At 45.1% G+C, this 26,454-nt stretch overlaps 1 protein-coding gene across 7 annotated transcripts in view; it reads left to right on the top strand.

The window, feature by feature from the left end:
* Positions 1 to 376: 376 nt before the first annotated feature.
* The window catches only part of LRCH3 (leucine rich repeats and calponin homology domain containing 3), a 98,439-nt gene continuing 72,361 nt past the window's right edge, over positions 377 to 26,454 (top strand). Inside the window, exon 1 of one of the 7 annotated variants that reach the window (XM_040428467.1) lies at positions 377 to 911. In XM_040428467.1, coding sequence (XP_040284401.1) covers positions 671 to 911 — 241 coding nt within the window. In that variant the 5' untranslated portion in view covers positions 377 to 670. The remainder of the gene's footprint in view (positions 912 to 26,454) is intronic. The other 6 variants (XM_040428466.1, XM_040428470.1, XM_040428472.1 and 3 more) reach the window with 6 other exon arrangements.

Genomic DNA, 26,454 nt, shown 5'->3' with positions numbered 1-26,454 from the left:
CTAATCTCTGTTCACTTGAATGGAGTTTAGCCCCGCCCAGTCCATAGAATGGAGCTTAGCCCCGCCCAGGCCAGTGATACTAGTCGTGACGTCAATGGGCCGGCGGTAAACAGTGAGAAGGCCGCGGCGCTGCTGGAGCGCCGCTGCCTTCTCAAACAGCTGATCGGCGGGGGTCCCAGGTGTCGGACCCCCGCCGATCAGAAGCTGATGATCTATCCAGAGGATAGATCATCAGTTTAAACAAAGTGCAGAACCCCTTTAAGGATCAAAGAGGGACAGGGGAATTTGGGTCAAAAAGAGGGAGTGTCCTTCCAAAAGAGAGACACTTGGGAGGCATGCAGACACTTTAGTAAGGAGCAATTAGTAAATATATTAATGTACATTTAGGCATTAATTCCCCAGGTCAAAATGAGGGGCATTCAGGAATCAAAGAGAGACTTGGGTTAAAAATAGGGACTTGGGAGGCATGAGTTCATATACTTTATATCAATTTGTAGCACTTCAGTCAACCCAGATATCGCACGATACATGCGCACAGGACACATCCGGTAGACTACTGCGCCTGCGCTGTAGAGCGGCTTTGGCGAGCATGCGCGTTACGACCTGTCCCTGCCCCTGGCTCGCGTTTCCCCTCAGCTCTGGTGCGCAGGCTCACTGAGGAGTCGGTGTGATGGCGGCCGCGGTGTTGGCCGAAGGCTCGGTGGTTCCCGGTTATACTGGCGGTATTCACAACGGTCACGGAGTGCCCACTACTTCTGGAACTGGTGTGGGCCCAGCAGCTTGGAACCGGTCTCTAGAAAGGGCTCTTGAGGAAGCTGCGGTGACCGGGTTTCTGAATCTGAGCGGCAGGAAATTGAGAGAGTTTCCGCGGAGCGCAGCGCGACAGGATCTGAGTGACACAACACAGGCTGGTGAGAGCACGGAGGAGCGGGCAGGAAATGCGGGGGCTGCTGACGGTGCTCCGGGGGCGGCAGGTGGCTGAGGCCGTCTATATCACCCCTCATAGTGTATGAACCTGGGCAGGCGGCCGCTGTCACCCATTCTGCTCATATGACAGCCGCCATAGCTGTGTCTGTTACTGCATGTCCTGGGAATGCAGGGTTTATACACTGGAACTGTCACACTCTCCGATCACATGGGGTGGCTGGGAGCAGGCCTAGGCTTTTTGTGGCTAGGCAGAGATCTTGGTGTCATGCCCAAATATTATAGTGTATATCCAGAAATGAATGGGGTCGCACTCATTTACAGCAACCCCAGAATCACAAAAAATCCAACCCAGCAGTGTGCTAGTCGCATTGTGATCCCCATTGATTTCTATGGTAGCATCCTTGTGTAGCTGAACCTTTAAAGGGGATGTCCCATTACAACAACTTATCCTCTGTCCACAGGATGGGGGATAAGTGTCTGGGGCCCCCTCCGATCAAGAGAATGGTGGCTGTGTTCCCCTTTGAAAGGAGTGCCACTCTATCGGACTGCCAGAGATGGCAGAGAATACAAGTGCTCGGCTAGCTCCGGCAGCACCATATAGTTGAATTTAGCGGCTGCAGCGCCATTCAAATGGGCTAAACACAGACTCCTATCAGACCCCTATTCTGGTGGGACCTGCACCTGTCTTACATTGGTGTCCTATCCTAGCAATATGCCACCAATGTGTCAGATGAGACCACCCCTTTAAGTGATAAACATGACCCAGATAGTGCTTGACATACACGTAAGATCCTGTCCACTGACAGCTATTCCTCCCCCTCTACCATGCACCTGTACACTTGGCCAAGTATGCATGTGTTCTGTATCTCAAGAAGGGAGTAAGCTGCCTCCAGACTCCTGTGGCAGCACGTTATCTCTCCTGAACCGCAACAGTACATTTTTAGTTTTTTTTGTGGACCTTCATGACGCCATAAAATTGTCAGTATCGTGATTGAGTGACATAAATGCAGCTTGTGGAGGCATTTACACAGGGCATTGCTGCCTAGATCACAGCTGTCACTAGATAGTGAGGATGATGATGATAATCAGCCATGGTTTACCACTGTCTAATCTTTCTTTTGTGGTTTGAAAAATCTTTTGAGATCATTTATCAAACTGGTATAAAGTAGAACCGACTTAGTTGCCCATAGCAACCAATCAGATTCCACCTTTCCTTTTTCCAAAGAAGCTGTGAAAAATGAAAGGTGGAATCTGATTGGTTGCTATGGGCAACTAAGCCAGTTCTACTTTACACCAGTTTGATAAATGACCCCATTTGTGTTTAGGGCTGAATGTAACCAGTGTAGCAATGGCTTATGGTGGTCGTGGTGGTTGGAACTCTCCTTGTTGTCCTCCTTCAGGCCAGCAGATGGTTTTGTTGTGAGAGAGGATAAGGGGCAGTGTTAAAAAATTTCAGACTGGATGTAAGAAGGGCTCAGTCACGATAGGATATAGAAGTGCTCTTGATACAGACTGTAGTGTCCAGGGCTGTGGAGGTGGCGGCAAATCTAGATTTGGGTCGATTCAGTACTGACTCCAGCTTAAGTTATCTGTTATCAATATGGTATAATTAATTTATTAACGTTCATAGGAATTTAGGAAAAAGTTTGAAATAATATATTCTATGCTCTATTAATCTAAGACCACTATTTATCAAAAACAGCGATAATCAGGGTGTTCTAGTGGTGATGGAAAATCAGTTCTCACCTCCCCTGTCCCTTACACTATAAACCAGGGGTTGGCAACGTTCAGCACTCCAGCTGTTGTGAAACTACAATTCTCAGCATTCATTTCTGAGCAGAGCAAGCATGCATGCTGGGAGTTGTAGTTTCACAACAGCTGGAGTGCTGGAGGTTTCCTACCCCTGCTGTAAACAGTGATAAGCAGGGTGTCCTAGTGGTGATAATCAGTTCTCATCTCTGTGTTCTCTCCTATCCCTTAAACTATAATCAGTGATAAGCATGCTGTTCTAGTGGTGATAGATAATCAGTTCTCATCTCTCATGTGTTCTCTTCCATCCCTTATACTATAATCAGTGATAAGCAGGTTGTTCTAGTGGTGATAGATAATCAGTTCTCATCTCTCCTGTGTTCTCTCCTATCCCTTATACTATAATCAGTGATAAGCAGGTTGTTCTAGTGGTGATAATCAGTTCTCATCTCTCCTGTGTTCTCTCCTATCCCTTATACTATAATCAGTGTTAAGCATGCTGTTCTAGTGGTGATAGATAATCAGTTCTCATCTCTCCTGTGTTCTCTCCTATCCCTTTTACTATAATCAGTGTTAAGCATGCTGTTCTAGTGGTGATAGATAATCAGTTCTCATCTCTCCTGTGTTCTCTCCTATCCCTTATACTATAATCAGTGTTAAGCATGCTGTTCTAGTGGTGATAGATAATCAGTTCTCATCTCTCCTGTGTTTTCTCCTATCCCTTATACTAATAATCAGTGATAAGCAGGTTGTTCTAGTGGTGATAGATAATCAGTTCTCATATCTCCTGTGTTCTCTCCTATTCCTTATACTATAATCAGTGATAAGCAGGCTGTTCTAGTGGTGATAGATAATCAGTTTTCACCTCTCCTATCCCTTATACTATATACCTTATGGTATCATCACCCTGTCTATGGTTCCCACACTGAGGGTGTATAGAATGGCGCTCTGTCCTTAGGCCTACAGCAGTATTGGCAGGCTCCCTCATTTCAGAGAACTCAACCTTACTTTTTTTTTTTTCTTTTTATTTTTGAAAAAGTTTTTTTATTTTCATCATAGTAAAACACAGCACACATTATAATAGAAAAAACAGCCAGTACAAAGAAGCCACTATACAAAAATAAACAGCTATCCTATAACGGATAGTAGAATCCTTCAAAGATTATGAATAGGGCTGCAAATTCATACTTACTACGTGTATTAGAACTATAAACACCCATACCTTCCCCCCCTATTGGCTGTCGTCACTACCAGCTCTGGTAAAAACCAAGATGGTTTCACCAATCTTTATGTCTGAGCAGTCTTGCGTGCCGCTCTCCGTTTCCTTTCCATATCCTCATACACTTTAATTTGTTGAAGGTACAGGATCCATTCATTTAAACGAGGGTGGAGAAACAGAACCCCAATGTCTAACTAAAATAACTTTTGCCACCATCAAACCCCTCATCCAGATCTGTCTAACCCAGGTCGGGACTTCCAAATCTAACGCATAATCTCCCAGCAGCACTGTCACCATCCCAGGGCTATACCTCGAGGAGGACTCCTTTTTTAGGGCTTCAAAAACTTGTTCCCAATACCTTTTTATTTTACCACATTCCCAGAGTAAATGCCTGAAATCCGCATTCACATACCCACATTTCGGGCAGCAGCAGTCTCGGCCTTTATTCTGGGAAAATTTTGCTTGGATTTTTGGTGTATAGTACTGCCGGTGAAGGATCTTAAATTGGATTAATCTATGAGCGTTAGAAAATGTAACCTTTCTCACGTTCCTGTAAATACTTGGCCATTGCAATGCAACTCTTGCTCCCATTTACTTGAGCTTTTATATAAAGTTAAAGTTGCCAGTGCTGTTCGCAATTTACTATATAGGCTAGCTATCTTGACCCTCTCCCCTATCTGGGAATAACAATCAAAAAATACATTCTCCCGTGGACAAATACAACCTTTGTTCCTAGAGGCCTCATAGGCGTGTTTTAAACGTGAATACATAAACAGATCTAATAATGTATTATCTGTGAAGTTATAATCAAAAAAGGATTTAAAATGCTGAGTCTGTGGTGTAGTATCCGGCAATGCCAGATCTGGTGAACTCTGCCAGCCCGTTCTCTGCTGGAACAGATTGCCGGATAAGTTTACTGGAGATGTGAACGAAGTCCAAGTCCTGCACTCCTAAATTCTGTCTTCAAAGAGTTGCGAAATAGGGCTTTGCGACTTTTTGGGCCTATTTGCGAAAATGACTCCAGAAGTCGTCCACTCATTCCAGTAGGGGGTGGAGTAAAAAACAAGTAGTATTTCTAGACAAGTGTGCGGTTTAAGGATGCTGCAGACATAAAAAGCATTGTGCTATATTAGATTAAAGGGGTTCTGCACTTTCATTTAACTGATGATCTATCCTCTGGATAGATCATCAGCTTCTGATCGGTGGGGGTCTGACACCCAGGACCCCTGCCGATCAGCTGTTTGAGAAGGCAGCGGCGCTCCAGGACCGCTGTGGCCTTCTCACTGTTTACCGCCGGGCCGGCGGCCCACTGATGTCATGACTAGTATCGACTAGCGTGGGTGCGGCTAAGCTCCATTCAAGTGAACAGAGCTTAGCCCCGCCCACGCTAGTTGATACTAGTCGTGACGTCAGTGGGCCAGCGGCCCGGCTGTAAACAGTGAGAAGGCCGCGGCGCTGCTGGAGCGCCGCTGCCTTCTCAAACAGCTGATCGGCGGGGGTCCTGGGTGTCGGACCCCCGCTGATCAGAAGCTGATGATCTATCCAGAGGATAGATAATCAGTTAAATGAAAGTGAAGACTGAAGCAACCTCAAGTAGCTCCCCGATGATAAATTCCCTGCCATGTTTTTCCTCAGACATTGCGTCCTTTCAGAGTGAAATGTGCTCTGTAATGAGGGAGCTTGTCCGTTCTGTATTTCATGTTCCTTCTGCTGTGCGTGCATGAAACTGCTGACAAAAAGGGGCCGTCTGACCAATAAAAAAAAAAAAAGTAAGAATAGTTTAAAATAATAAAAAAGTCACCTTATTCACCTTACCGATACCTTGTCTCTTATGTTCCAAAGCTTACTGGTTCCCTCCTGATCTCTCCTTCCTGCCCCCCTTTACAAAAGACAGGAAATGTGTTTAGCCTATCAGTGACTAGTCAGTCAGAGGCGAGTCACCACTGTGGCCAGTAATTGGCTGAGCACTTATTATCTGTGTGTCAAGTGGGACAAAAACTTAAAGGGGTGGTCTCACTTCAGCAAATGACATTTATCACGTAGAGAAAGTTAAAGACCTTTCATCAGTTTAGCCCTAGTCTAATTATGGCATCCAATCAGAGCGCACCGCTGTTAGCCAGGCAGAAGGGAACCGCCCCCAGCGAAACTGCGAGTCTCCGCCTAGTATAACCGAGTCGGCTCATTATAATATAAGGCGCTGAAATCAACGGGGCCGCACAAATGGGGGGGGGTCTTTGGAAAAAAAAAAAAAGTGCCATGGCATCAGTGGGGGCCGCCCTATAAGGTAAGACCATAATTGGACTAGGGCTAAACTAACTGATGAAAATTCTTTAACGTTCTCTACGTGATAAATGTCATTTGCTGAAGTGAGACCACCCCTTTAAGTTTTTGTCCCACTTGACACACAGATAATAAGTGCTCAGCCAATTACAAGGCACTTACTAATGTACTGTGATTGTCCATATTGCCTCCTTTGCTGGCTGGATTCATTTTTCTATTGATTTATACACTGCTCGTTTCCATGGTTACACACACCCTGCAATCCAGCAGCGGTGGTCGTGCTTGTACACTACAGGAAAATAGTGCCAGCCTCTCTGGTGGCCAGGACTGTGGGAACTCACATAGGCTGGTGCTTTTCCTATAGTTTACACCCCACAAAGGTGCGAGAACATGGCATAGACGAGACGTTTAGCCTTTTCACTGAAACACAGGGGGAGCGCACAGGCGTGTTGCATTAGCAGTGCTCAAAGCGTTATGGCCAGCCCCAAGGTGCTCAAAATAGGTACCGTAATTTGTATAAATATAAAAAGGGACATAACTCGGCAGCTATCCTCCCTAGAGGCAAAAGACAGGTATCATTTTATTCAGCATGATCAACCCTACTAGACAATATGCCTGGTTTAATATGGTTGGTCATGCTGACAGATGCTCTTTTACGCCACATTCACATGAGTGAAAAAAAACATCTGTTAAAAACGTCAGTCATCTTTTTTTCACTCCTTTTTGAGAAAAAAGCCTTTAAAAATGTTCCCCTTCAATTTTATGGGGGCTGTCGGTCTATAAAAACGGACAACTTTCTTGACTGTCGTTTTTCACAGGCTATCAAAAAACCGCCCGTTTGACTGACCCCATAGACTTCTATTATTCTTAAAACGGTTGTGTGACCTAAATGTGCATTATATTGCGCACTATAGCTGGGAAACCAGTACCAGAGGGCCTGACATGTGGGCAGTTTGTACACAGTGAGATTCATGTGACTGGCGTCCAGATGTGCAGCTGGTGTCTGCTACCCTCTGGGAGGACGCCTGGCTGCCCTCCACCATACATTGCCCTCTGCTTTGGCGTGTGAGTGTATACGGGAAAGAAGAAATAGCGGAGAGCACAATGACCTGCTCATTCATGGACCTGCTTCCTGTCATAGAATTGTACATTATGTGCGGTCACCGTACACATCCTTTTGTGCAGGTAATCCCATGTCTTCTAAGCAGTGTAGAGCAACGGCAGTAAAGAAGTAATGCTGTGCCGATGGGGCTGAAACAGTCATTTCTGATTGGAAATTTGTATTTTATGTCTCTTGATAATGGCCTTTTTCTGATATTTGGACATCTGCTAGACTTGTGTTGTCATGTAGAAATGCAGTATACGCAGAAGGCAAATCTTTGAGCTTTTTTTATTTATTTTTGTGTATTATGGTAAACCCTTACTTCATAGATAATTAAAGGGGTAGTAGTCTTAAAAAAAAGTCTGTTCTAATTAGTTACTTTGATGGAGCATTAGGAGGTTCTGTGAGCGATTGATGTATATGGCTTGTGTCTGCAGCAGAACACTACATAATCTATTGATGTAAAAAGCCTACAACTTGGATCCGCGGGTGTGGTCACCACCAACAGTCAGGGCAACTGCACACAATGCGGATTAAACGCCCAGCTATACGGCGACGTGTGTGACAAAAGAGAGGGTACAGCGAGCTACACGGCACTGTCGCAGTTGCAGGATGTCACATTGCACGACGCATGGCGCCGTGTAGCCGGACCCCAAGAGTGGGTTTTCCTACATAAATTTTGCCAAATCTCATGTACACGGTGCGTGTTTTGTGCGTGCAGAAATTGACGTGGTGTGGCTTTTAAAATCCGCAGCATGTCTCCCCAGATGTTTGTGAGGATCCACGGCTGATGTAATGTGGTTTCCCCATAGACTTCAAAGGGTTTGTCACAATACTATGTAATTTGCATCAAAAAGTACATAGAAAATGCTCAAAATCTATGATAGTGTGGATTTATGTGCTGTTTATGTGTGGATATTTCTTAGATATAAAAAAAAGCAGGCAACCCCTTTAAAAGGGCTTTCCAGGATTTTTATACTGATGACCTATCCTCCAGGATAGGTCATTAGTATCTGATCGGTGGGGGTCCAACTCCTGGGACCCCTGGCGATCCTGTGAGTGCAGCTACCTTCTTGCAGCTCACCAAGCACAGCGCAGTACATTGTATAACGGCTGTGCTTGGTATCGCGCTCAGCCCCATTCACTTCTACGGAGCTGAGCTGCTCCTACGCGACGTGATTGATGAACGTGACGTCACTGGCCTAGGGAAAGCAGAGAGAAGGCTGCGGCGCTACTGTGTGGCGGTACCCAACTGATCAGATACTGATGACCTATCCTGAGAATAGGTCATCAGTATTTAAAAACTCAGAAAACCCCTTTAAAGGGAACCTGTCATCTTCAATTTAGCTATTAAACTTATCCTTTCTAAATCTTTGTGTTTCCCCGGTCATATAAATCACAATTAGAATTAAAGGGGTTCTGCAGTTTGTTTTAACTGATGATCTATCCTCTGGATAGATCATCAGCATCTGACCGGCGGGGGTCCGACACCCGGGACCCCCGCCGATCAGCTGTTTGAGAAGGCAGCGGCGCTCCAGCAGCACCGCGGCCTTCTCACTGTTTACCGCTGGCCCAGTGACGTCACGACTAGTATCACTGGCCTGGGCTCGGCTAAGCTCTGTTCACTTGAATCTTTTCTTCACTTCCCGCCATCTATGACTCATATCTTACGTCTCTCAGCCGAGTAGAGTCATGTCTTCCCGGAGTCAGGCTCTTCAGCTCCGCCTCAGAAACGCAGAATATTGGGTGTCAATCAAAGTCTAGGGCGAGGGAAATAGGTGCTTATGGTGTGAGGGGAAGGAATTTAATATGCTAATGAGCATAACGGCGGGAAAGCTTTTAGGGGGCGATATATTAGGATATGGGGGTCCAAAGAAGGTTATGGATTTAGGTACCTTTAGTTTAATATGTAAAAACATGGTGACAGGGTCCCTTTAAGGATATCGTCATTAAAAGGGTTGTTTGAGATGAAATCTACTTACCGTTCCATACTGCCTCCGTTCCTGCATCACCTCTCCATGCTTTGTTGGTTCTTAATGCATCAGTCACCTGACCACAGCAGCCAATTACTGGCCCAAGTGGTCTCATGCCACCTACCTCTGAGGCCAGGGGTTGGCTGTTCATGTGTGGGTTACGGGCACGTCATGGCTGCAGTGTAGAGGAAGTGGACGGGAAGGGGTTTGGGATGGTCGGTATCTTTATTAGAACACTGACCCTGCCGATTGATTTCAGTGGGAAACGCAGGTAAAATACGCTTGAAAGAAGTGACGTGTTGGAAAACAGCTGTGTAAAAAAAGACTAAAAGTGACCTTGTGCACATGAGATTTGTAAAACGCAGAGCCTTGTGTACCCGCCAGTGATTACGTTTACATGTGGCGTGTTCTCTGCTTTTTCACAATGTCTTTGTGGCTTTTTTTCTTAATTTCCTGTCATTTCCACAGAACAAAATAGCAATGAAATGTGTCCAAAATGGCAGCTAGGAACAGCACCTTTATCAAAGTTGTAAATGTCTTTTCTGTCCTATCATTTGGCAACTTTTGCTTTACTGTAACGATGGGATTCGCTTTGTGTCCGTGAACGGTGAATTCTGCATCTTTATGGTGAGAGGTATTGTGGCGTTTTGGGGTTGGTTTCTGTTAGCAGACCCCCACTAGTCTTAGAATTTCAGGATTCTCGGAAACGTGCTGGTGTTTTTCCGCAGTTTACTCCATAAGAACTGCGGCTGCTTTTCCACATGCTGCGAATTACTGAGGAGTTAAATATAACATGTTGTGTAACTGTACACCGCGCGGCTGCATATTTCAGCCCTGCTAGAGAGCAGTCTTCCACCGAGTTTTCATATAGATACATTGGACCGACAAAATGGTGGTCAGTAAGATTTTATTTCAGGTTTTTATTCCTTGCTGAGAAGCAGGTGAAATATTTCGTTATTCAAGGCTAATTACATTGGGATCAGGGTTTTTTTTTTTTTTTTTTTATCCAAACGCTGGTATGGATCCGTAAAAAGAGGATTCGTCTTCCCTCAAAAACCACCAGGAAAATTGTTTGTGTGATTGCAGCCTTAGGGTACATGCACACGTTCAGGATTCATGTGCGGAGAATCCGCACTGAAATCCGCAGGTGTTCGCAGGCAAATCTGTGCGGTCAATCCGCATTAATTGGTGCGGATTTGCATACGGATTTGCATACGGATTTGCGTGCGGATTTGGTGCGGATTCGGTGCGCATTTTCCGCATGCGGATTTCACTAAGTGAATGAAGAAAATCCGGTCAGGAAAAAAAAAATGAATTGACATGTCGCGGATTTTAAAATCCGCACCGCAGGTCAAAATCCGCATCGTGTGCATTGAGAATTTCAAATTCTCATAGAATACAATGGACATGACCTACGGTGCGGATTTTCCGCACGCAAATCCGCGCGGAAAATCGGCACGCAATCCTGATCGTGTGCAGGGGGCCTTAAAGTATTTCATTACATACGTTCATGTAGGCACAGGCCGGGCCTGCGTTGTCATACCAGCTCAGAAGCTGACCATACACAAAATAGCCGTCAGCCATCTCCAGCATGAAAGGGCGGACACTTGGTAACCTCTTAGTGGCCACATGATGTGTACTTGTGCATGCGGCCAGTTGTACGGATCTGTGATTCAGTGCCTATGCTGTACCTCTGTGTGCCTTCAAGTTCATACAGAGGTTTTTGGTGCATGTGCCTTTACATGCTGAATTAGGGCTCATGCGCACAGACCTATTCATCTCAATGGGGCCTCAAAAGATGTGGACAGCACACCTATGTGCTGTCCGCATCCGTAAGTCCGTTCTGTGGCCCCGCAAGAAAATAGATGATGTCCTGTTTTTGTGCGTTTTGTGGTCAAGGATAGGACATTTCTGCAGGAGGAAAAAAAATGACGGCAGACTCTTGGCAGATGTCTGTGTTTTGTGGACCGCAGAAATGGATAGGGTAGTGTGCAGGAGCCATAACAGAGATTCTCCCATAAACCAGGCATCCTCAAACTGCGGCCCTCCAGCTGTTGTAAAACTACAACTCCCACAATGCCCTGCTGTAGGCTGTTCGGGCATGCTGGGAGTTGTAGTTTTGCAACAGCTGGAGGGCCACAGTTTGAGGATGCCTGCCATAATCACTTTAGGGGAGATTTATTTTTCACTGCACCTTTGGAAAATGTAAGGTGGCAACTGAGCCAGTTCTACTTTACTTTACACCAGTTTGATCAATCGCCCCGACTCCACGACTGTAATACAGGACCATAGAGTCTCTGTGTGCCACTGTTAGGCTCTGTTACGGGCCTAGGGTCTTAAAGGGGTTATCCAGGACTTGCTTATTGATGATATCCTTAGGATAGGTCATCACTGTCAAATCGGCAGGGGTTTGACTCCCATCACTGATTCAGGGCTCCTACACACGACTGTGTAAGTCTTTGCGGACCACAGATCTGCAAAACATAAATCCTGGCCGAGTGCTTGCCGCCATGTTTTTTTTTCCTCCTGCAGAGGTGTCCGATCCTTGTGTGCAAAACTGACAAGAATAGGACATGTTCTATTTTTTTAAGTCTTTTTTTGCGGGGCCGTGGAACACTGTGCTGTCCGCATCTTTTGAGCCCCATTGAGATTAACAGGTCTGCATCCGATCTGCAAGAAACGTGCATCGGATGCATACATAAACTACGGCCGTGTGCATGAGCCCTCATTTGAATGTGAAGAGCAATGCAGTAACCAGGCTCGGCCCCTACACAGTGGACAGACAGACAGATTTATGCAGTTCTGGCAGTGGAGCTTGGGAAAACTGCTGATTGGTGGGGGTGATATGAGCCATTGTTTAAATATTTTTTTTAAAATTCATGTAAAAAAAAAAAAAGTGCCAACTTTGCAAATTGCTCAATCGTATCCTCATCCAGTAACATACGGGTACTTTCACACTAGTGTTTAAGTTTTCCGGTATTGAGTTCCGTCATAGGGGACTGAGCAGAATGGAATGCTCCAAAATGCATTCCGTTCCGTTTAGTTGCGTTCCCAGACCGGAGAGCAAACTGCAACATGTTGTAGTTTGCTTTCCGTCCTGGGAAGCGGAGCAACACGGATCCCCAATGCAAGTCAATGGGGACAGATCAGTTTTCTCTGACACAATAGAAAACGGATCCGTCCCCCATTGACTTTCAATGGAGTTCATGACTGATCCGTCTTGGCTATGTTACAGATAATACAACCGGATCCGTTCATAACGGAAGCAGATGGTTGTATTATCAGGAACCCTGCCGAATCCAGCAAAAACACTGGTGTGAAAGTAGCCTACATTGGGTAGGTCACTAAGAAGTGGGTGGTCGAATTCAGTAGGGCTGCATGACCACATTACAACAGTTTTTGTTTGCCTGTTACCATGGAAACAGGTCTGTTGCCAATGTGGACATCTAGGTTTCCCTGAATATGGCCTTTACCAAAGCCACTACGTGTTCCCCACAGATTTAACTGGTTTCCTGAAATACAAGCTGTCTTGTACTGGAAAGAGTGCATTACACTGAGCTGTAAGGGTATGTTCACACAGCTTTTATTATTGTATTTCACACTGAAATCAGCCTCCCATTGTTTCCAGTGGGAAATCTGTGCCGTACTTTATATGATGTGGACTTCTCTGTGCGAGGTTTCTACGTGGTGGAAGTGAAAAATGACGTCCCTTCTTTTTCAGCGGTCAGACCTGTGGTGTGACAAACTCTAAATCTGCGGCCTTGATATGTAGTGGATGATGAGAGTGCAGAAAGCTGCTGTCAGACACCTGTGGCAGTGGCTTATCTCCTCAGCACAAATGGATCAGGCTGTTGAAATCCAGCATGCCTGATGCTTATGCCCCCTCCCGTTGGGGGAGAGTCAGGAGGCCTCGTGCACATTAGATGGCCGGCTGACATTTATTCATGTTTTTAATGTTTGCATGTGTCTTTGTGCATACAGTAGTGTGCTGCTACTTATAGTCCTTGTTTGTTAATGCATCGCAGCCATGGTAGCGTGCCCCCGCACTCTCGCTATAGAGACATAGTTTGGAGGTGCTGGTCTAACTCTCTTTTGGATTGTACTCGCTTCCCTGCAGTTCTTATCAGACGGCATTGTGATTTTTAGACTTCACCCACTTTCTCTTCCTCTTTGCTATGCTATCAATCCCATAATGCATCACATGGGCAGCTACACCCAGTACCATCTCTGCCTGGCGAGGGGTGTCTGTATATTATTATTATTCTCCTTAGGAAGCTTAGTGACCATAAGTGTTTTATGAGGGAGGCCGAACGGTCATCATTACAGCTGTGTAACATGACTAAGTGTGGTGGTGGCTTCTCTCCGCCTGTGTCACAGATGCCTGTAGTTTCCCCATAGAGGAAGTTGTGGTGCCTGTATAAGTGACAGACTCAAGTAACTATTGTGTCACTGAAGCCTGATTCACACTATTACTATGCAAGACGAACAGGTGAGAGGCTGACACATGGAATTCTTTGAAGGGGTTTTACAGAAGGGCAGAAATTCTTTAAAATAAAAAAGTAAGCCTTAAAGGGGTTGTGCAGGCCATGTATGTTACCTGTTTGAGGAGGCGACGGGACTCCATGTGAGCACTGCTTCCTCTTCATTACAGTATGCGTTGTCTCCTCTGGAGCGATGATGTAGTGTAACTACAAATACTCACTCCATTCAAGTGAATGGAGCGAGTACTCTGCATTACACTGCACCACCGAAATGATAGGCAGTGAAATGAAGAAGAAGCAGCGATCACGTGGGACTCCGCCTCATCTTCAAACATATATATATCTCTATGTACAGTGAGGAACAGAAGTATTTGAACACCCTGCGATTTCGCAAGTTCTCCCACTTAGAAATCATGGAGGGGTCTGAAATTCACATTGTAGATTCCCACTCTGAGAGACAGAATAAAAAAAAAAAAGGAAATCACATTGTATGATTTTTTAAAGAATGTATTTGTCTTGCACTGCTGAACATAAGTATTTGAACACCGGAGAAAATCAGTGTTAGGCCTCTTTCACACTTGCGTTGTCCGGATCCGTCGTGTACTCCATTTGCCGGAGGTGCCCGCCGGATTCGTAACACCGCAAGTGAACTGAAAGCATTTGAAGACGGATCCGTCTTCAAAATGCGTTCCGTGTTACTATGGCAGCGATCCATGCGATCACGTCATCCATGCGCGGGGGGCGCCCTGATGTCACTCTGAAGCGCCCCGGGAGCCGCACGGACGGTAAGTATACTGCTCCCCCGCTCCCCACTACACTTTACCATGGCAAACAGGACTTTAGCGTCCTGGCAGCCATGGTAACCATTCAGAAAAAGCTAAACGTCGGATCCGGTAATGCGCCGAAACAACGTTTAGCTTAAGGCCGGATCCGGAATTAATGCCATTCAATGGGCATTAATTCCGGATCCGGCTTTGCGGCAAGTGTTCAGGATTTTTGGCCGGAGCAAAAAGCGCAGCATGCTGCGGTATTTTCTCTGGCCAAAAAACGTTCCGGTCCGGAACTGAAGACATCCTGATGCATCCTGAACGGATTTCTCTCCATTCAGAATGCATGGGGATAATCCTGATCAGGATTTTTCCGGCATAGAGCCCCGACGACGGAACTCTATGCAGGAACAGAACAACGCAAGTGTGAAAGAGCCCTTACTATTTGGTACAGAAGCCTTTGTTTGCAATTACAGAGGTCAGACGTTTCCTGTAGTTCTTGACCAGGTTTGCACACACTGCAACAGGGATTTTGGCCCACTCCTCCACACAGATCTCCTCTAGATCTGTCAGGTTTCGGGGCTTTCGCTGAGCAACACAGAGTTTCAGCATCCTTCAAAGATGTTCTATTGGATTTAGGTCTGGAGACTGGCTAGGCCACTCCAGAACCTTGATATGCTTCTTACGGAGCCACTTCTTGGTTATCCTGGCTGTGTGCTTCGGGTCGTTGTCATGTTGGAAGACCCAGCCACGACTCCTCTTCAATGCTCTGACTGAGGGAAGGAGGTTGTTGCTCAAAATCTCATAATAAATGGCCCCATTCATCCTCTCCTTAATACAGTGCAGTCGTCCTGTTCCCTTCGCAGAAAAGCTTCACAGTAGGGATGCTGTTCTTGGGATGCAACTCATCCTTCTTTTTCCTCCAAACACGACGAGTGAAGTTTAGACCAAAAAGTTCTCCTTTGGTCTCATCTGAGCACATGACTTTCTCCCATGCCTCCTCTGGATCATCCAGATGGTCATTGGTAAACTTCAGACGGGCCTGGACCTGTGATGACTTGAGCAGGGGAACCTTCTGTGCAGTGCATGATTTGAAACCATGACGGTGTAGTTTTCTACCGACAGTGACCTTTGAAACTGTGGTCCCAGCTCTCTTCATGTCATTGACCAGCTCCTCCCTTGTAGTTCTGGGCTGATTCCTCACCTTTCTTATCATCAGTGATACCCCACGAGGGGAGATCTTGCATGGAGCCCCAGTCCGAGGGAGACTGACAGTCGTCTTTAGCCTCTTCCATTTTCCAACAATTTCTCCAACAGTTGATCTATTTTCACAAAGCTGCTTGGCAATTGCCCCGTAGCCCTTTCCAGCCTTGTGGAGGTCCACAATTTTGTCTCTGGTGTCTTTTGACAGCTCTTTGGTCTTGCCCGATGGTAGTAGTTGGTGTATGACTGACTGTGGGGTGGACAGGGGTCTTTAAAGAGCTCAGACAGGTGCTACTAAGTTAGATTGAGTTGAGTAGAGGTGGACTTTTTAAAGGCACAGTAACAGGTCTTTGAGAGCCAAAATTCTTGCTGTTTCTCAGGTGTTAAAATACTTATGTGCAAGACAAATTGTTAAAATCATACACTGTGATTGCCAGATTTTTTTAATTTTTTTATTCTGTCTCTCAGAGTGGGAATGCACCTACAATGTGAATTTCAGACCCCTCCATGATTTCGAAGTGGGAGAACTTGCAAAATCGCAGGGTGTTCCCATGTCTCAATTCTGGTGGTCTTTGTTTCCAGTGCTTTAGGGATGACATAACTGACTATTCCTCATGATCGCAGCAGTCAATCACTGGCCACAGCTGTCATGTGAGGTACTCGAGTATGTCATGACTTATAGTGAGACTGATGCCGCAGTGATGATGTGTATGACTACTCTAATTGACTGCAGAGACCAGTGAATGGCTGCAGCGGTCAAGAGAAGTAAACTGTGATTTCATCTCTGCAGTCCTGGACTTAATGTCTCGAACGGCAGGGAATTGAGCAGGTGGCAATTGCGTATGTCCGTGTCCGCTAACTCGATATGGGGCCCATGTTCTTGTGATCGGTTAGGGTCCTCATTACAGCTGTGTAACATGAGTTACACAGGTTGGACCCCCAAGTTGTGTTTTGTGAATAGAACACGGTGGCGTTATTTTCGGGTGGAGTTTCCCTGTGGTAGATTTCTTGACAATGGGACACAGAGTGCTGTGAGCTGCAGTATGTTAGTGTGAAATGCTTCTTTCCAAGCTCGATTAGTTCATGTTCAGTGCGTTTGCTGCTGAGCTTTTTTCGTGCATGTTGTAACGCTTCAGAGAGAAATGTATGAAATGTGAAAGTAGCCGAGCTCGCGGGAGCCTCCTAGCTGGTTTTCTGTTGAGGTCATGCTTTGAACTGTGGCCACACTGTAATTTCTACTTGGCGATGTGATTGTGCTCTTGTATGTGTGCTACTGGAGGGGATAAGGGCGGGAGCCAAGATGTTTGTATAGATGAAAGACAGAGCTCCTAGATGCTCTATTTCCAGTAAAGAAGTGTTGTGTTTTTTTTTTTGTTTTGTTTTTTAATTATAAAATTGGAGTTGTTAGAAGCAACCTGCAAGCAAACGAGTGGTTTTTCCTGCATAATTTTGAGCCTTTAGGGTGTGTGTTCTTACATTGACGTGTGTAAACGGCACGCAAGGCCACAAGTTGTTTTGTAATAGAATGCTGTATTTCAGTGATGCGGTTTTCACATCCATTGATCTCTATGGGACAGCCTGAGATAGCAGAGATCAGTGCTCAACTACTTCTGGCGGGTCCCATACAGACGATTGAAGTGGCAGTGCAAGTGGGCTATGGGGCCCCTGTTCTTGTGATCAATAGGGGTCTCACCAATCTAATAATTATCCCCTATCTGAGTGATAGCTTGGAATTAGCGGAATACCCCTTTAGGCCCCATTCACAGGACCGTATTTTTGGTCCGCGTCTGATCCGGATTTTTTGCTAATTGGATGCGGACGCACCCATTTCAATGGGTCCGCAAAAAAAAAACCACACAGCTGTCTGCATCCGTTTGTTCCATAATGCCGCAAAAAATATAGAGCATGTGCTATTCCTGTCCATTTTGTAGGCAAGAATAGGCATGGTTACAGTGGATCCGCACAAAAACGGATGCAGCACGGATGTCGTCTGTAATTTCTTTTTTTTTTTTTTTTGCAGACCGCAAAATACATACAGTCGTGTGAATGCACCCTCACAGCTGCATTCACATCTGAGACAGTTTTTCTGTTCTAGGGACAGAAAAGCTAAAACAATGGTGACGCCTTATGAATATGAGCAGCACCCGATGGACCCCTTTGACGATAAAGGGGCTCTGATGGGATTTTGTTAGGGAGCCCGGCATTTGCCAGAATTGGGAAACATGCTGTGCTATTTTGTCCAGATTTTACTTAAATCTGCAGCAAAGGCCCCAAAGGGAACCTCTGACACAGATGTGAATATAACCCAATAAACAAATCAACAAATCAAGCAATAGATGTGAGGACCCTGGTCCCAAGAGCTTGCAATCTTTGTGGAAATAGGGGTGACCCAGAAAATCGTCATTTTATACTTCTTTTGTACAATAGTCAAGGCAAAAAATGCACGTAGTGCAGATAAAACTGTATGAACAGGTTACCTGCCAGTATCTCTATCTGCACAGATATGGAGTAATGTGGTTTGTCATGCTGAACCCTCCATCCAGTTTAGCCTGTTGTCCTGCATAGCTAATCCAGAAGAAAGCAAAAAAGAACCCTCAAGAAGCAGTAATAATCACAGAGGACAAGACGTGTTACATAAACACTGAAACAAAGCAAACGCACATCCTAGGATGGTGTAACTATATTAGGCCTCATGCACAGGACTGTGCGGTGTGGAAGGGAAGCCCACAGAAGCACTCCATAGTTTTCCACTCGTTCCGTAAAAAAGTAGTGCATGCACTACTTTTATTGTGTGGATCGCAGACCCTATTCAAGTAAGTGGGTCCGTGTCCGCAGATGGCAGACACAGTCAGTGCCCATGCATTGCAGACCGCAGCACTGGCACGGTCGGCACCTGGTTGTGTGCATAAGGTCTTAAAGGTAGTTAGTCACCAGGAAATTCACAGTTCTATCCAGGCATAATGCCTTAGGGCTAGCTCAGCTGAATGTAATGATACCTTTCACTAAGCTATCCTTTGCTTCATTCTGGAGAACAAGTACTGTACTTTTAATTAGGGATCGACCGATTATCGGTTTGGCCGATATTATCGGCCGATATTGAGGATTTTGAACGTTATCGGCATCAATTTTGCCGATATACCGATAACGTATGGGGAACACAGAACGCGCTGCTCTCAGCGCGTTCTGTGTTCCCTCCGCAGCACAGGGGAGAAGGAAGCAGTGTCTCCCTCCCCCTGTGCTGCTGCTGCCGCCAATGAGGGGATAGAACATAAGAGGAGGGGAGGGGCTGTGGCCGCTGCGCCACCAATGAAGATAAGCCTCTCATTCATTCATATACAGGAGGCGGGAGCTGGCTGCAGAATCACATAGCCGGCTCCCGACCTCTATGAGCAATAGCTGCGGTCCGCGGTAGTTAACTCCTCAGGTGCCGCGGATCGCAGCTACCGCTGATAGAGGTCGGGAGCCGGCTATGTGATTCTGCAGCCAGCTCCCGCCTCCTGTATATGAATGATCGAGAGACTTATCTTCATTGGTGGCGCAGTGCGCCCCCCCAAGCCCCCCAGTATTAATCATTGGTGGCGCAGTGCGCCCCCCACCCCCATCCCAATCCCGGCCAATAGTAAAAACATTGGTGGCGCAGTGCGCCCCCCCCCTCACCCAGTATTACTCATTGGTGGCAGTGGCCACAGGATCCCCTCTCCCCTGCTCCTCCGATCGGAGCCCCAGCTGTGTAAGCCTGGGGCTCCGATCGGTTACCATGGCAGCCAGGACGCTATTGAAGCCCTGGCTGCTATGGTAAGCTCCATGCTGCTGTGTGCACTATGCACAGAGCAGCAGGGACAGTGTGAGATCCTATTCACCCTGATAGAGATCTATCAGGGTGAATAGGACAAAGGTTCTAGTCCCTAAGGGGGTTAAAAGTTAGTAAAAAAAAAAAAACACAAAAATATTAAGTATAAATGAAAAAGATTTATAAAAAAAAAAATACACATTAACAATAAACAAAAAAAAATACACATTAACAATAAACATATTAATTTTCAGCAGATTTGTGTAGGAATTTTTTTTTTTCTCAAAAATGAAAATTCCCAGAATATCGGTATAAATTATCGGCTATCGGCCTAAAAGTTCACAAATTATCGGTATCGGCCCTAAAAAATCAATATCGGTCGATCCCTACTTTTAATCCATATGCAAATGAGCAGTTAAAGGGTATTTCTGAGATCTTAAAGGGGTTTTGCCATCACATACAATGGGGGCATATCACTAGGATATACCCCGATTGTCTGATCGAACGAGAACAAAGTGGGGAAATTAATGGAGGGCGCACTGCATGTCATCCGTGTGGCTGAGACGCAAATGATAGAACGGGTCTATTGTCTGTGTGAGATGCACATGGATCAGCATTATTTTGCGGAACGCAAAACTGATCTGGTCATGTGACTGCACCCTAAGGCTGATGACTCTGGTGACCATGCCCTTCCCTGAGTTTAATCTTCGAAACAGCCTGCCGGGGGGAAGGGGAAGAGGGACAAGACTGGAAAAAACAACCAGTTTTCTTGCTTTACTTGAAAACGGCAAGATTTCTTGAATAGAAAATGGGTATGAAATCCAATTTCTGTAAGTCATATGAAATATTATGTAACTGTTCAGCTCAGGAGTCATCTGTGACTCCATCTTCAGATTTTTATTTTTCTTCAGAAAACTGGAATTTCCCCTTCAGTTATTTGGTGAAATATTTTTACTAGCTGGGACATGTTGAAAGGGGCAGCATATTTTTTCTGGTATGCCGAAGTTGCAGAATTAGCATTTCTTCTCCAGGACACTGCCTGTCAGTTGATCACAGTATTGTAATGGAGAAATAAGAGAGGGCACTAGAGAGATTCTCCATTTTACGGGAGCCAGCCTCTAAAAACATGTGAGAACGGGACAGAACCACAATATGTGACATTGACTAGAAAAAGGGAGAAGGTGAGATATTTTTTTCTCTCTGGCTGTGACATGCTACTCTAATGGACTGGAGAAGGAGACTCCCCTGGAGAAACACGGCCATCTCCTCCTCTCTGTACCGACAACATGGATTTACATACAGGGTGGGAAATCGGAACCGGGTTCACAGCGGGGGAATGGAGAAGTCCACAAAAATAAAAAATGAGTGATATCACATGTCCAATATGTCAGAACTGGTGAAAGATCCTCTTTAACTTTGCCTACATGATAAATGCCACTTTCTGAAGTTTGGCGACATGCAATTTCTTGTCACAGAAAAGTCGTGCAACTTTTTTGTATGTGTCACAATGCAACATGCTGCAACGCAACTCTCAAAAAATCCAACCAGTCGTGTCGCAGTTGTAGCAGGTCGCATTCCGACACCATTGACTATCATTACAAAAAAAAGTCGCACAACTTTTCTGTGACAGGAAGTTGCACAACAAATGTTGCCATGTAGCTGTACCATGGTCACTGTCGTTTCAACAAACTGTGCGTAAATCAATAGTGCAGATGAAGAAACTTTGTAATATATCAGAGAATAATGCCTTAGTCTAACTCTAGCGCCAAAATATTCTGCAGCACTTTACAATTTTAAATAAGCCATTTTTTTTTGTGTCTATCACTGTTCCTCACACATCCCCTTCCATAGACCACTATGGGCAACATCCTTCAGTGAGCTGATAGCCCCAACTTAGCAGAGAATGTTAGTTTATGATAGGGTGGGGGGAGAAAGAGGCATTTTTCTCTGATAACATATAATACATAGTTTCTGATGCTCACCTGTACTATTTATGCAAAGTTTGTTGAAATGACAGAAGTGGCCATTTCAGGTTTTTTCCAGGCTTTAGGATCCATTCACTTGAGCATATGGCCTCCGTGCCCATGTTGCGGACCACGTCCGTGGGCTTTCGGGTCCGTGCCTCTGCACCGCAAAAGATAAGACATGTCTTATATTTTTCAGATCCCAGACCCATTCAAGTCAGTGGGTCCACATCCGTAGCACGAAGTTCACACGGCCGGAGGCCATGCGTTCGTGTGAATGGACCCTAGGGCCTCTTTCACGCGGGTAAGGGCCGGGTGCATTGCGGGGAACCCGCACGAGTAGGCACGCAATTTCAGTCAGTTTTGGCTGTGATTTCATTCCGTTGCTCAGTTTTTTCTGTGCGAGTGCAATGCGTTTTGCACGTGCGTGAGAAAAAAAAATTAATGTGGTATCCAGACCCGAACCTGGACTTCTTCTCTGAAGTTTGGGTTTGTGTTTTGTAGATTTTATTATTTTCTATTATAACATGGTTATAATGGAAGATAATAGCATTCTTTAATACAGAATGCAAAGTCAAATGTCCATTGAGGGTTAAAAAATAATAAAAACATAACTCGCCTCATCCACTTGATCGCGCAGCCAGGAACCTCCTCTTTGTTGTTCTTTCAGGACCTGCAAAAGTACCTTTGATGACGTAATTGCGCTCACACGTGGTGAGCGTGGTGACGTCAGCGCAGGTCCTGCTGAATGAAGATAGAAGGTCCGTTACAATTTGCTCTACAAAAATATCACATGATCTACCCCATCAAGTGAACGGTGTAAAAAAAAATATTTAATTATGCCAAAACAGCTTTTTATTAGTCACCTCACAAAAAACATAATATCAATCAATCAAAAAGTCGTATGTACCCCAAAATGGTAGCAATAATAACGTCACCTCGTCCCGCAAAAAACAAGCACTCTCACAAGACTATATAGCCAGAAAAATGAAAAAAATATGGCTCTAAGTTATTTGCTAACACAAAAACATGATATTTTTTTTCTTCTAAAAATGTTTTTATTTTGTAAAACGTAAAAAAAAAAAAAAAAAGACATATTTGATATCGTCGTGTCCGTAATGACCGGATCTATAAAAATATCACATGATCTACTCCATCAAGTAAACGGTATAAAAAAAAATTGGAAAAATGACACCAAACAGCTTTTTTGTGACTTCAGCTCCCCAAAAATTATATGAGCAACCAGAAAGCCAAATGTACCCCAAAATGGTGCCAATAAAAACTACAGCTTGTCCCACACAAAATAAACCCTCACGCAGCTCATTCAACAAAAAATAAAAAAAAGTTATCGCTGTTAAAAACCATGACATAAAATTCCATGTTCGAAAATCCAGAAGCCGCTCCTTCCCTTCTGAGCCCCGTCGTATCCCCGAATAACAGTTTACGACCACAGTTGGGGTCTTACTGTAATTCAGGAGAAAGTGGTTTGCAAATTGTGGGGGGATATTCTCCTGTTATTTTTTGGGAAAAAGTTTCTTGTAAAATGAAGAAATTTTTTTTTTCATTTGCACACCCAAGTATTAAAAAATTAAATTAAACACCTCCTGTTGATTGAAGTGCTTGCTACACATCTTAGAAATTCCTTGGGTGGTGTAGTTTACAAAATGTGGTCACTTTTTGGGGGTTTTCACTGTGGGGGAACCTCAGGGTCTCTTAAAATGCAACATGGTGCCCATAGACCACTTTATCAAAATCTGCCCTCCAAAAACCATATGGCGCTCCTTGCCTTCTGTGCCCTGCCATGTGCCCAAACAGCGGTATACGACCACTTATGGGGTGTTTCTGCAAACTGCAGAATCGGGGTAATAAATAGAGGTTTGTTTTGTTGTTAACCCTTCATGTGTTCCAGAAAACAAATGTTTAAAATGGAAAATCTGCCAAAAAGTTAAATTTTGAAATTTCACCTCTATTTTGCTTTAATTCCTATGGAATACCTAAAGGGTTAACAACATTTCTAAAACTAGTTTTGAATAGTTTGAGGGGTGTTGTTTCTAAAATAGGGTCATTTATGGGTTGGTTCTATTATGTAAGCCCCACAAAGTGACTTCAGACCTGAACTGCTCCTTAAAAAAGTTGACATTGGAAATTTTCCTAAAAATTTCAAGAATTGCTTCTAAAATTCTAAAGCTTCTAACGTCCTAAAAGAATAAAATTACATTACCAAAATGATGCCAACATAAAGTAGACATATGGGAAATGTTAATGAATATTTTGAGGCATCACTATCTGTCTTAGGGCTCTTTCACACCTGCGTTCTTGTCTTCCAGCATAGAGTTCCGTCGTCGGGGCTCTATGCCGGAAGAATCCTGATCAGGATTATCCTAATGCATTCTGAATGGAGAGAAATCCGTTCAGGATGCATCAGGATGTCTTCAGTTCCGGAACGGAACGTTTTTTAGCCGGAGAAAATACCGCAGCATGCTGCGCTTTTTGCTCCAGCCAAAAATCCGGAACACTTGCCGCAAGGCCGGATCCGGAATGAATGCCCATTGGAAGGCATTGATCCGGATCCGGCCTTAAGCTAAACGTCGTTTCGGCGCATTGCCGGAGCCGACATTTAGCTTTTTCTGAATGGTTACCATGGCTGCCGGGACGCTAAAGTCCTGGCAGCCATGGTAAAGTGTAGCGGGGAGCGGGGGAGCCATGTACTTACCTTCCGTGCGGCTCCCCGGGCGCTCCAGAGTGACGTCAGGGCGCCCCAAGCGCATGTATCACGTGATCGCATGGATCACGTCATCCATGCGCATGGGGCGCTCTGACGTCATTCTGGAGCGCCCCGGGAGCCGTACGGACTGTAAGTATACCGCTCCCCCGCTCCCCGCTCCTACTATGGCAACCAGGACTTTAATAGCGTCCTGGGTGCCATAGTAACACTGAAAGCATTTGGAAGACGGTTCCGTCTTCAAATGCTTTCAGTACACTTGCGTTTTTCCGGATCCGGCGGGCACCTTTCGGCAACGGAAGTGTATGCCGGATCCCAACAACGCAAGTGTGAAAGAGGCCTTAGGGTGTATTCACACGACTATAAGTATTTTGCGGTCTGCAAATTGTGGATCCACAAAACACTGATACCGGCCGCGTGCGTTCCGCGTTTTGCGGTCCGCAAATGGCGGGCGCTCTATAGAGAATGCCTATTCTTGTTCGCAACAAGAATAGGACATGCTCCATATTTTTTTTAATGAATGGGTCCGCATGGATGCGGATCAGTTTATACGGTTGTGTGAATGCACCCTTAAAAGCAGACAAAAATTGACATTTGTAAAGTTGCAAATTTTTCCAAATTTTTTAGTAGATTTTATTTTATTTTTTTTTGAAAAATATTGACTAAATTTACCACTATCATGAAGTGTCACGAGAAAACAATCTCAGAATGGCCTGTATAAGTAAAAGTGTTCCAAAGTTATTACCACATAAAGTGAGACATGTCAGATTAGCAAATTTAGGCCTGCTTAGGAAGGGGGTAAATGTCCCGGTCTGGAAGTGGTTAAAGAAACAAGAATAGCGTAGACGTTCTCCCATCTACATAGCGGTGAACGGTATAGGGACAGCAGGAAAGAAAACTCACTCTTCGTCTAGAGGTGGGTGCAGCGTGCTTCATCAGACTCCTCTCCCTCGCAGTGACGGCGTGCGCTGCGGGCTTTAGCAGGTCAGCTCTCTAAGGGTACCTGCACACGGGTGTAGGTCAACATGCAGAAGATCTGTGCGTTTCTGCACCATATCCGCAATGTCTAACAGTGGTTTTTGGTGCGGATTTGATGGGGTTTTTTTTTACGCAGATCCACTCTTCATTACAAAAGGATGAAATCCGCAGCTAAAACCACCAACATAATTCTGCAGATTTGGAAATCCGCACGGCAGGTCAATTTCCGCACAGAAAAAATCTCCTATACCTTGCTGATACTCTACTACGCAGTGGTTCTTCTGGGCGGCAATCCATGCAGAAAAACTCAATGGGCCAGATTTATCATTAGCTCAGGTCAGAATAATGGAGTGAAAAAGTCCCAAAAAAGTCCCAAACGCTAAAACTGCGCACAAATTTGCGACTTTTTTCTGCTCTGCACTATGCTCGCCAGTTTTCTGAAAGTGGGCGTGTCTTCTTATGTAAATGAATCTCTAGACAGATTTACTATTGGGACTATTTAAAAAAGTCGCAAAAAAGTCGCAAAAAAGTCGCAAAAAAGTCCCAATTTCACTCCAGTGAGGACCATGCTTATCTTATGAGACTTTTTAATAGAACATGCGACTTTTTCATAAAAACGTGCGACTTTTTCGTAAAGATGTGCGACTTTTGTAAAGCTGCTTACTGACGGATAAACTGCTACCGTCAAACCACATTTATCACAGTCTTAAAGGGCCGATCATAAATCTGACTTGGCTAAAACTGACTTTAGCCATATGTTAAAGTGGAGTGAGCTGTCAGAGTCATGATAAATCTGGCCCAATGTGTGCAGGAGGTCTAAAACTAATGAATGGCATCACAGGAGTGACAGGCCTCTGAAATCAGCGGCTCTGTCACTACATTGTGCTGCCCTCAGTGATGGCAGCAAACAGGAGCTAAATAGGAGGATAATAGGTGGCGATGAAGAATGGCTCACCCAAATCGCCACTGTTTGAGGTGAGACACAGCACTTACATGGGACACTTCCCATGCTAAGGCTCGGATACGACTGATTGTGCATCCGGATTGAAAGTAGGAGGCTAAAACGATCTTCTTTCATTATCCCTGAATACTTCTGTGAAGTCCCCTGATGAGGTCTGGAGTCTAGGACCGAAACATGGCATGTAGGGCTTTGTAATTAGGGCTTAGTATAGCACAAGGCCCATACTGAGGGACAGGATTGGTATGGGGTCGCCCCTGTCGGGGCGGGTGCTCCATGTGTGCTAGGCAGATGTTCATTACAGCCCCTACCCCTATATAGGTAGGAAAGACATAATAGGG

Source organism: Bufo bufo, chromosome 4 (assembly GCF_905171765.1).
Source record: "Bufo bufo chromosome 4, aBufBuf1.1, whole genome shotgun sequence".
Lineage (NCBI taxonomy): Eukaryota > Metazoa > Chordata > Amphibia > Anura > Bufonidae > Bufo > Bufo bufo.
The sequence above is the reverse complement of the archived record's forward strand: the minus strand, read 5'-3'. Positions and strand labels throughout refer to the sequence as shown.